Genomic DNA, 12,459 nt, shown 5'->3' with positions numbered 1-12,459 from the left:
TTATATGTCCTAAATTTATAAATACCTAGAGATAGTCTCTATTTTAACTCTGAGTTGGACTTGTCCTAGTAACATATGCAAAAATTCCCTTAAAGAAATACCTTTCACAGAGAATAATATTTTCTATTCATCTCTTGGCACAAAAGAAAGAAAACATTTATCCTGCATGCCTATTTTATTAGAAAGCTTTCTTTTGTCCTAGGAATTTTGTCCCTCTTCAGAAAAGAAAAATGCTATTTATCTGTAGAATTAAGCTGCCTCTGTTCCCCTTGGTCATTTGAAAAACCCAAAGATCACCTTATTCAAGATAACTGAGTTGCCTCAAGTTATTCCAAATGTGTGTGTCATTACTTTTAATGAATTACTTCTGACAGTCTTCCCAACATAAATGAGTAACTCATGTAAGATGTCTGCTATATCTTGACAGTACTTGGAATGGAGGGTATTTTTTGCTGCTCCATCTTCACATGGGAATGCTTAATTTGTCATCTTCTTTGAAAAAGCCAAAAAGAGTCCAAGATGCTAAAAATGTTGTCAGACGTTACATGAAATCCAACCAGATGCATGAGCTATTGTTGGGTTTATAAGTTTTGAACTGACATCTCAAGTATTTTATAGAATGTGCTGAAAGAAAATATGTTGTAGGCTATTTGCTGTTGACCACTACTAAAGCTAATAGACTTAGAGCATTGGAAAGGTATAAAATAATTCTTAAAATGATATTCAGATCGCATATTTAATTGCTCTAATGGCAGTCATATTTATAGATAAAAGAGATCATTAACACAATAAATGAAACATTTCTATAAAAAATTAAATAAGAAATAAATTACTGAACTCCAATTACATTTGTAGTTTATTTTATGTGAGCTTTTTCAGAAAATGAGAGAGAACCTGAACCTGGCTTCTATCAGGCCATACTTACTTATCGATAAAAGAGATCATTAACACAATAAATGAAACAAAAGTTTCTAGTAAATTAATTTCTATAAAAAATTAAATAAGAAATAAATTTCTGAACTCCAATTACATTCATAGTTTATTTTATGTGAGCTTTTTCAGAAAATGAGAGAGAACCTGAACCTGGCTTCTATCAGGCCATACTTACTTATAGATAAAAGAGATCATTAACACAATAAATGAAACAAAAGTTTCTAGTAAATTAATTTCTATAAAAAATTAAATAAGAAATAAATTTCTGAACTCCAATTACATCCATAGTTTATTTTATGTGAGCTTTTTCAGAAAATGAGAGATAACCTGACCTGGCTTCTATCAGGATAAAATTCAAAAGGTTAATGCCTCATTAGAGGTCAAGAAATGCAACTTTGCTCAGGAAACAGGTAATTGTCAATAATACTTTAGGGGCAGGACTGTACAGTTAATCAAGTTCTCCTGGCAAAAATTTCTAGATGCATTTTAAATAATAAGATACTTTTAAAAGAAAACAATAGTCACGCATTGATCTTTAGGACATGGTTTCCTTAAAGCAAATTCTACTTTTTTTAGATTAGGGCTCCTTTCTCCCCCCTCTGAGTATAAGGCTAGTGTGTTTTTCATTTATTCTCTCAACTAATCCTCACAACAGGCCCATGGTATAGGTGGTGAAGATCAATCCTACCATGTTTTAATATTCATAAACTCTTACAAACTGACTAGCTCTTCAGCAGAACATCCTGAGGCTGTATTGCACAGGCAAGGCAAGACAGTATTATCTAATTACATCAGACCAATTTAACGGCCAAACAAGACCATTTTAGAAAACTAATTCTACTTCTCTCACAAATGTTCAAGTTGTGGGTGAGGCCAATCCTTTCTTCATTTTGTAAATTCATATTTGTGACATTTTCTAGAACACTTATAAAAAATTATGTTGTTTTCACGTCAATAGCTTTATGTTTAATCAAGGCATTTTAAAAAATCCTCACTCATCACTTTCTCCTTTGACATTCCAGCAGCCGTGATAGTAATACCATCATTTCTCTTGGCTTTCCTTGTTACTTTGAAAATGAGTTCACTGTCCTTTAACACAACTGTTTGATTTTATACTTTTTCATCTTCTTCTAAGTACAGTAGAAATGTCTGTTTCCCTCCATAACTGCCTACATTATGGTTTTGTTTTTAAAATTCTTGGTGGAGTTTAATTCTGCCTTCTTTCATGGAACTCTACAGGTCTACAAACTGCCTGGTAGCCCTTATTTTGTGCTGGAGCTTCTGTCTTCTGTTTTCAACTCTAAAATATTCCTTATTGTGTTTCTGTTATATCTAAAGTATGAGAGAGAGATGGCGAAGGGCTTCGTGTTGTAGTAAAAGTAATTTTTACTTATAAATTTATCATCTAATGGTAATTATTTCTCTTGTACAGTTCAGCATACTGAGGTTGATATGAGGAACATTGGTGAGCTGACACATACTAAAATTGATAATGCCTCACATAGGAGTAGTAGTATTTTTGTAATAATAACCCTAGAATGCATTGTAGGGAGTACTATGCTCTCCTGGGTAGTCCCTTTTTTTCTATTTATAGAAATTTTTTATTGTTGTGGGTCACGCCTTAAAAGGACAGCCTGGAAATGGGAGGTGAGGACAGTAGCTTGGTTTACGGTCTCAAAGTTTAGCTGCAGAGGTGGTCTAGATATAAACCTAATTTAAGACAATTGTCATTGTTTGTGTTTGCAGATATTGATGAATGTCAGCAAGGGAATCTGTGCATAAATGGTCAGTGCAAAAACACTGAGGGCTCCTTCAGGTGTACCTGTGGACAGGGGTACCAGCTGTCAGAGGCGAAAGACCAGTGTGAAGGTAGGCGTGTGGTAATGTAAACTACTGTGATTTCAGTTAAGGCACCTGGCCTGAAAAATTGTGCACTTACAAGTGAGTGTGTCTCTGAGAAACTACCTAGGTGATTGCTTTGTAGAGCCAGAAAACAAGGGACTTAAACTTAAGTCAGGACAGTTAATAAAACAATGGAAAAAGGTTAAATTTGAAAAATACAGTATTAGTGATCAGTGGCTGGGCATTAATATCAGGAAGAAAAATTATTGTTCTGTGTAATTCCTTACTGCAGACAGTCAATCGTAGTAAATTCATTTGAAGTTCTACATACTAGGATTTCAGCGACTAGAACCACATTATATCTGCCTGGTGTTATGCTGTGGAGTGTTAATGACCTTCATTTTTGTATGTATTTAGCTTTAAAAATTTTTTCCTTTTTAAAAAAATATCACTAAAGAAGACTTTTCAGTAGGACTGAAATAGTGTCCCCTTTATACTTGTGGATAGAGTTTGTGAAATATGTCCTGTTCGTACAGGTGATAGTGAGGATTTGGGACCTCACTTGGGGTGACCTTAGACTTGCAAAAAGTATGCCTTTCATTGAACTTCACATAAAATTACTTCACTTCTCAATGAGTAGATGCTTCCTGAGCTTGAAGATATAGCATCACCCTGGGACAAGCACAAGTGTCTAGAGTTCTTGAAAAGAAATATAATTTATTTAAGAACAGAATACACACTGTAAAAAATCAGTTTTATTAGAAGAAAATAAATCATACCCATATCTATATGTAAACTTTGAATATTTAATGAGTAAAAAAAAATCTCCTGAGAGGGTGTTACAAAAGAGACAATATATGATGGTACTACAAAGGGATCTACCAACATTATCATAACCTTCCCCAGTTATTCCTTTCTGGAACATAGAAACTTATTAAATACCTAATCTAGCCATGGAAAATGATAGAACACACACAGGTACATTCATATAATATAGATAAATTGAGTAATTTGTTCTACATTTTACAGGTCCCTCTAAGTTTTTATACTTTAGTTTTCCTGACCTTAGTTAGCTAAGCATTTAGCAAATGCCTACCTGCATAGAAAACTACAAATGAATGTATAATAAGAGGTCTCCACATAATATAATAAGGCTATCATATTCGTAGTCCTTTTTCTCGAAGAGCCTGTGATGTCGCTACCAAAGATAAGTCAAATACATGCAGAACCACCCACCAGATTATCAATAGGGACAAACCAATGTTAAGTGCCAAATGCTATGATAATCAAAATGATGCTGTGAGCAGAGGAGAGGAGAGCATGGTGCAGGGGCCCTGTGAAAACTGGTGTTTGTGTTAACTTTTATAGACTCATGTTGCCAGAAGTAAATAAAACTACTCAGATGTTATGAACAAATCTGTCAACAAACAACATGAATTGAATGCCTGCTAATTGTAAAACACTAGGTCGCCTAAGGAGTAATAAAGGATGTGATAGACATAGTCCCTGCCTTCAGGAAACTTAAAATCCAATGATGAAAATAAAATAATTGGATACATGCATTATATTATTGTGCCTTTTATGTGTGGGTCTGATGCATGTGTGTGTTTGAGCCTCAGCTCAGGATTGTGGTTACAGAATGAATCATCTCTAAGCTGAACATATGTGAGTCTAGAAAGAGATTCAGTGGCAATCTAAATTTCACACGGACTGAGATGGGAGAAGGGACTTTACATTTGGCCAGAAAAATCATTGTTATTGAGAGAGATAGAATGGAAGCCAGATTACTAGGGGGCGGAAGGGTAAATTAATAAAAAATAAATGAAGGAATTTGAGCCATGACATTTTAGGTCAGGGACAGTAAACTTCTGTCAAGGGCCAGATAGTATGAATATGTGGTGCTGTTTTCCAGTAAAACTTTACTTACAACAATAAGCAGTGGGCTGTAGTTGGCTGACCCCTACTTTAGACTATTACAGGCCTAAGTTGAGTCTTAGAGTTAAACCTATAAAAGAAATCCAAGAAGCTTAGTTGAGATTTATAGATTACAGCAAAGTATTGGCTACTCACCAGTGAGCAGTGAGTGTGATTAATACATACAGATTCTTAGCTCATTGGTTAAAATTTTAAGTTCATCTGGATTTTTGCTACTGGGAGATTAATGACCTTTTACTAGAGGTCAGTTTAATTCACATAGTAAAAAATCTAAATTATTGTAAACCGGATAGTTTATAAACCTCCGTTACATGAATGATTAATAATATTTTTAAAGCACCACTTCTATAGTGTCTTTTTACTCTCTTGCTCATAGACATCGATGAATGCCAACACCATCATCTCTGCTCTAATGGGCAGTGCAGGAATACAGAGGGCTCCTTCCGCTGTGTTTGTGACCAAGGTTACAGAGCATCCGCCCTTGGGGACCATTGTGAAGGTGAGAATTGCTCTTGATTTCAGAATCCTAACATTCTAGAATCAGAGGGAAATCTGGACATCATCCCGACCTTTGTCCTTGAGCTCAACCTTTTGACTTCACAGTTGAGGACATTAGGTCCCTACAAAATACTTTCCGCATGGTCACACAAATAACACAAAGAAGTGAGTAGAATCCGGGTTTTTCTTGTACTGCTCGGAGCTGTTTTTTAGAAGAATTATACCAGCCAAATGAGTAAAGAGTCAGTTTAACTTTTCTCAGTTGTAGATGGGTTATCCTGGGTGTATAGTTCTGAACTATAACACCTTATTTATGCAGGACTAGCCTCCAAATGTTCCAAATAAGTAAATACAAGTTAATTTTCTAGATAACTGGAAAGTTTTTAAGAGCCAAACTATAACTCAATTTTGAGCTTTTTGCATAAAATATTTCTAAAAGATATCCCACATGTACAGCACTGTGTGGTCATTAACCACTTTCTCTACCTGCCGTGGCTCAGAACCTCTCTGAGGTGGTCGGAGCTGCTGAGCCAGTCTGTCACCAGCCTGTAACTTGTGAATTCTCTGTGTTCAGTGTCCACCCAAGTAACAGGTTTTTTCTAGCTCATCTGCTGATTTGCTGCATTTAGACCCTGTCAGTTGTGAAACCAGAAATGTGAACATGGCAGGGTTGTGACTCACATGGAGAGTTAGTCTCTGAGGCCTACCTTTGAAAGAAGTGGATGAACTTTTTAGTGAGTGGTTTTGTGGCATGTATTTCAATGGCCCCAGATACTTTTTCACTTGTCAGTCCCAGTAGGTTGGGAAAGAACCAGTGTGCTTTATAGCATCCTGCTTTTCTGACCAGAGAACTTGGCACAAGCAGTCACAACCCTTCTGGAGGGCAATTTGGCCAGTTTCAGAGGCTTTAAAATGTATATTATCATTGAATCAGTAAATAATCTTCTAGGATTTTATCCTAAGGTGGTAATATTTTCTAAAGGGTTAAAAACACCAGTGAAAACTTGTAATCAATATACCTATTAAAGAATATGCAAATGGTCAAATAAGTGATAAATGGAAATAATGAAATCTGATTGTCTGAAAAGTCTTCTTTGGGGAATTCTATAACATATGAGTGAAGGTTAATGATTCAACATGGTGGCATTCCAAGTGGGAGACACAGTCGTGTTTTGGGGAGCAAGTCGTGGAAGAACCTGTTCTTAGAAGTAAGTAGGAGGTTGGTGTCAAGATGGCAGCTTAGGCAGACTCTGAACTCACCTCCTCCCGTGGACACAACCAATTTACAGCTATTCTTGGAATAGTTACCCCTGAGAGAGAACTCAAAACTGGATAAAAAGAACGCCTGCAACAAGGGACAGTCCTAACTGAGGTGAAAGAAGCAGAAATTCCTTTCTAGAGAGAAAAATAGCCACCTTCATGAGTGGCAGAGCTTCACAGTCAGCCGAGAACAATCCTAGGGTACGTAGCCTTTCCTGGAGGAGGGGAGAACCTGAGTGGTGGAGCATTACTGCTATAAGTGTCCTTCGGACTCAGCACAGCTGAGACAAGCGTCATAACATCTGGCTTTTGTTGGCTATTAACTATAACAGGGAATACTCCTAGCAAAGCTATCAGACATAAGTGGAAAAAAGCTGACTCTTAAAGTCCTGTGCAAAATTCACCGATTTTGGAAAGCAACCTAAAATCACCAGAAAGAAAGGTGCATAGTCCTTTCTTGAAAAGAGAGTGACCTGATAAGCTCTGGGCACATCTCAGTGAGAGGTGAGACCTCTCCAGGGACTGAGACATTGGTGGCTGCCATTATTGTGACCTGGTACAGGTATGCTGACACAGATGCTGGCAGACGCCACTGGAGTTCTTCCACTGGCTGTTAGCCCAGGATCTACGTCACCCACTAGAGCACCGATTTAATCCAGCTCAGCCAGGGTAGGCACCCCACCCTAGTAACTGGCCCCACCCAATTGCAAGCCCTCAGGCAACTTGTGGGGTCCCTGCAGGCAGGCTAGTGGTTCCACCTCTCCAGAACAGGCCATGCACAAGGAGCGGGTGGAGTGTGTGGGGCCTCTGCAGTGGGGCGACTGGACCCACTTCAGGGGGTCAGGACATGCACACAGACCAGGACTGTGTTGACACTGTGTGGACATGTGAGCCATGGGGCTTGTCAACTGCAGAAGACTTGTGCTTCTCAAACAGCCACAATGGGGATTGGCACCACCTTCCAAAACCTGAAGCAATTGGGTACTCTTGTGTGTAGGGCCAGCCGCACTCAACTGTAATCCTGAGAAAGCTGACAATCCAGAGGCCTGCAGCAATTGGAAGCCCCTGGGCCTAGCAGCCACCCATACTGGGGGCCTACTCCCTTAACAGAAAAACTGCAACAGGAATGTGCTATTAGACCTTGCAGCCAACTGTGCTGGGCCTCCCCAACCCCAGTAAAGTGACTGAAGGGTCCATAGCAGCCACACACAGGTGAGCATTACAACTAGCCAGCCAGGGACTCAGCCTAGCCTCCCAGGGCACCTGCAGCCAGAGCAATGCTGCCACAACAGAAGGACACATGTAGCCCACACAGGGGTCACTCCTGGAACATTTGGAACTGCTGCTGAGAGGGAAGCATACTGCTGGGCCTCTTAAGGCATCTCTTACATAAAGCCACCTCGTCAAGATCAGGAGATGTAGTTGGCCACCTAATACATACATAGAAGCACAGAGAAAGAAGCAAAATGAGGAGGCAAAGGAATACATTCCAAGTATAGGAACAGGACAAAACCCCAGGAAAAGAACTAAATGAAACATAAATAAACAATCTACCTGACAAAAACTTCAAACAAAAAGTCTTAAGGATGTTAACTGATCTTGGATGAACTCAAAATGTCAAGAAAGAATTGGAAAATATAGAAGAGAACCAATCAGAAATGAAGAATATGATACTGGAAATGAAAAATTCACTAGAGGGACTCAATAGCAGAAGAATAGATCAGCGAAGCTGGATGAAAGACTAGAGGAAATCACCCAAGCTGAACAAATAAAAGAAAGAATTAAAAGAGAACAGTCTATGGGAACTCTGGGATATCAAGAGCACTAACATTCATGTTACAGGTGTGCCAGAAGGAGAAGAGAGACAAACGGATAGAGAATCTATTTGAAGAAATAATACCTGAAAACTTTCTAAACCTAAGGAAGGAAACAGACATCCAGGTACAGGAAGCACAGAGAGCACCAGAAAAGATAAACTCAAAGAGGCCCACACCAAGACACATTACAATTAAAATGTCCAAAATTAAATATAAAGAGAGACTCCTAAAAGCTTCAAGAGAAAGGCAACAAGTGACATACAAAGGAAACCCCATAAGGCTATCAGCTGACTTCTCAGCAGAAATCTTATAAGCTAGAAGGGAGTGGCACAATATATTTCATGTGCTGAAAGGGAAAAACCTACAGCCAAGAACAGTCTACCTGGCAAGGTTATCAGTCAGAATGGAAGGAGAGATAGAGTTTCCCAGAGAAGCAAAAACTAAAGGAGTTGATCACCAAGAAACCAGTTTTACAAGAGATGCTGAAGGGACTTATTTAAGTGGGAAAGAGAAGACCACAAATAGGAACAAGAAAATTATCAAAAAAAAAAAAAGGCGATAAAATCACTGGGAAAGCCAAAGATACAGTAAAGGGAGCAGATCAACTACCTATGAAGATAATATGAAGGTCAAAAGGCAAAAGTACTAAAATTAGATATTTCAATGATAAGAGGGTAATGGACACACACACAAAATAAGAGGTTAGATGTAATATCAAAAACATAAAATGTGGGAGGAGGGGAGTAAAAGAGTAGAGCTTTTAGAAAGAAGTTAAAAAGACCATCAACTCAGTATAGATTGCTATGTATGTAGGTTATTATATATAAACATCATGGTAATCACAAACCAGAAACCTATAATAAATACACAAGTAATTAACAGAAAGGAACCTAAACATAACACTAAAGAAATCCATCAAACCCCAAGGGAAGAGAGCAAGAGAAGAAGAAAGGAACAGAGAAGAAGTACTAAAACACCTGGGAAAAAAGTAACAAAATGGCAGTAAGTGCATACTTATCAATAGCTACGTTAAATACCAGTGAACTAAATGTTCCAATCATAAAGCATAGGGTGGCCTATTGGATAAAGAAACAAGACCCATATATATGCTGCATACAGGAGACACACTTCAGACCTAAAGATACTCACAAACTGAAAGTGAAAGGATAGAAAAAGATACTCCATGCAAATCTCAATGAAAAGAAAGCTGGGGTAGCAATACTTACATCAGAGAAAATATACTTTAAATTGAAAACTGTAACAAGAGACAAAGAAGGTCACTACATAATGATAAAGGGAACAACCCAACAAGAGGATATAACGCTTGTAAATTTCTATGCACCCAACATAGGGGCACCTAAATATATAAAGCAATTATTAACAGCCATAAAAGGAGAAATAGACAGTAACACAATAATAGTAGGAGATTTAATACTCCATTTACAATAGTGGATAGATCATCCAAACAGAAGATCAATAAAGAAACACAGGCCTTAAACAACACATTAGACCAGATGGACTTAGTAGATATATACAGACCATTCCATCCAAAAACCACAGAATATATATTCTTTTTAAATGCGCATGGAACGTTCTCTAGGACTAATCACATATTAAGCCACAAAACAAGTTTCAAGACATTTAAGGAGATTGAAATAATACCAAGCATCTTTTCTGACCACAAAGGTATGAAACTAGAAATCAACTACAGGAAGAAAATCAGAAAAGCCACAAATATGTGGAGAGTAAACAAAAGACTGCTGAACAACAAGGGGGTCATTGAAGAAATCAAAGGAGAAATCAAAAAATACCTAGAGACAAATGAAAATGAAAATACAGCATGCCAAAATCCATGGGATACAGCAAAAGCAGTTCTAAGAGGGAAGTTTATAGAAATATAGGCCTACCTCAACAAATAAGAAAAATCTCAAATAAACAATCTAACAATACACCTAAAGGAACTGTAAAAAGAAGGACAAACAAAGCCCAAAGTCAGTAAAGGAAGGAAATAATAAAAATTGGAGCAGAAATAGAGACTAAAAATGCAATGGAAAGAATCACTGAAACCAAGAGCTGGTTCTTTGAAAAGATAAACAAAATTGACAGACCTTTAGCTAGACTCACCAAGAAAAAAGAATGCTCAAATAAATAAAATAAATAAAAGAGGAGAAATTAAAACAGACACCTCAGAAATACAAAAGATTATAAAAGAATACTGTGAAAAGCTATACACCAACAAATTGGGTAATCAGGAAGAAATGGATAAATTCTTAGAAACATGCAACCTTGCAAAACTGAATCAAGAAGAAATGGAGAATTTGAATAGACCAGTCACCAGTAAGGAGATCAAAACAAAAACCTCTGAAAAAAGTAAAAGTGCAGGACCAGATGGCTTACCTGGTGAATTCTACCAAACATTCAAAGTTTGAAGACTTAATACCTATCCTTCTCAATCTCTTCCAAAAAATTGAAGAGGAGGAGAAGCTTCATAACTCATTCTATGAAGCCAACATTACCCTGATACCAAAATCAGACCAAGGACATCACAAAAAATAAAATTACAGGCTAATATCGCTGATAAACATCAATGCAAAAATTCTCAACAAAATACTAGCAAATCGAATACAACAATACATTAAAAAGATCATACATCATGATCAAGTGGGTTTCATTCCAGGGATGCAGGGATGGTTCAACATCTGCAAATCAATCAATGTGATACACCACATTAACAAAATGAAGAATAAAAACCATATGGTCATCTTAATAGATGCAGAAAAAGCATGTGACAAGATACAGCATCCATTTATGATAAAAACTCTGAATAAAACAGGTATAGAAGGAAAGTGTCTCAACATAATAATATGACAAACCCACAGCTAATATCATTCTCAATGGAGAAAAACTGAAAGCTATCCCTCTAAGAACAGGAACCAGACAAGGATGCCCACTGTCACCACTCTTATTTAACATAGTATTGGAAGTCCTAGCCAGAGCAATCAGGCAAGAAAAAGAAATAAAAGAGATTCAAATTGGAAAGGAAGTAGTGAAACTGTCACTGTTTGCAGATGACATGATTTTGTATGTAGAAAACCCTAAGGAATCCACTAAAAAACTTTTAGGAATAGTAAATGAATATGGTAAAGTAGCAGGGTACAAAATCAACATACAAAAATCAATTGCCTTTTTTTACACTAACAACGAAGTAGGAGAAAGAGAAATTAAGAATACAATCCCATTTACAACTGCAACAAAAAGAGTAAAATGCCCAAGAATAAACTTAGCCAAAGAGGGAAAAGATATGTACACTAAAAACTATAAAATATTGTTGAAAGAAATTGAAGAAGACACAAAGAAATGAAAAGGTATTCCGTGCTCTTGGATTGGATGAATTAACATCGTTAAAATGTCCTTACTTCCTAAAGCAATCTACAGATTCAGTGCAATCTCTATCAAAGTTCTGACATTTTTCACACAAATAGAACAAAGAATTCTAAAATTTATATGGAACAGCAAAAGACCCTGAATAGCTAAAGGAATCCTGAGAAAAAAGAACAAAGCTGGAGGTATCACATGCCCTGATTTCAAAATAGACTGCAAAGCTATCGTAACTAAAACAGCATGGTACTGACACAAAAACGAACACACAGATCCGTGGAACAGAATGAAGAGCCCAGAAATAAACCCACACATCTATGGAGAACTCATTTTTGACAAGGGAACCAAAACCATACAGTGGAGAAAGGAAAGTTTCTTCAATAAATGGTGTTGGGAAAACTGGACAGCCACTTGCAAAAGAATGAAGGTAGACCATTATCTTACACCATGCACAAAAATTTGCTCAAAATGGATTAAATATTTGAATGTAAGACCTGAAACCATGAAACTCCTAGAAGAAAACATAGGCGCTACACTCTTTGACATCAGTCTTAGCAGCATATTTTCAAGTACTATGTTTGACTGGGCAAGGGAAACGATAGAAAAAATAAACAAATGGGACTATGTCAAACTAAAGAGCTTCTGCATAGCAAAGGAGACCATCAACAAATCGAGAAGACAGCCTAACAACTGGGAGAAGATATTTGTGAACCATCTATCTGATAACGGGTTACTATCCAAAATATACAAAGAACTCATTCATCTCAACAACAAAAAAACCTAACAACTAAATTAA

The 12,459-nt window shown here is 37.1% G+C and overlaps 1 protein-coding gene across 29 annotated transcripts in view; it reads left to right on the top strand.

The window, feature by feature from the left end:
• LTBP1 (latent transforming growth factor beta binding protein 1) overlaps positions 1-12,459 on the top strand; it is a 382,985-nt gene that overhangs the window by 284,136 nt on the left and 86,390 nt on the right. For all 29 annotated transcript variants that reach the window (XM_070574194.1, XM_070574192.1, XM_070574191.1 and 26 more), the window contains 2 exons: positions 2,680-2,802; positions 5,087-5,209. In XM_070574194.1, the coding sequence (XP_070430295.1) occupies positions 2,680-2,802; positions 5,087-5,209 (246 nt within the window). The remainder of the gene's footprint in view (positions 1-2,679; positions 2,803-5,086; positions 5,210-12,459) is intronic.

This window comes from Equus przewalskii, chromosome 14 (genome assembly GCF_037783145.1).
Source record: "Equus przewalskii isolate Varuska chromosome 14, EquPr2, whole genome shotgun sequence".
Classification (NCBI taxonomy): Eukaryota; Metazoa; Chordata; class Mammalia; order Perissodactyla; family Equidae; genus Equus; species Equus przewalskii.
This window is presented reverse-complemented; position numbering and strand designations above follow the sequence as displayed.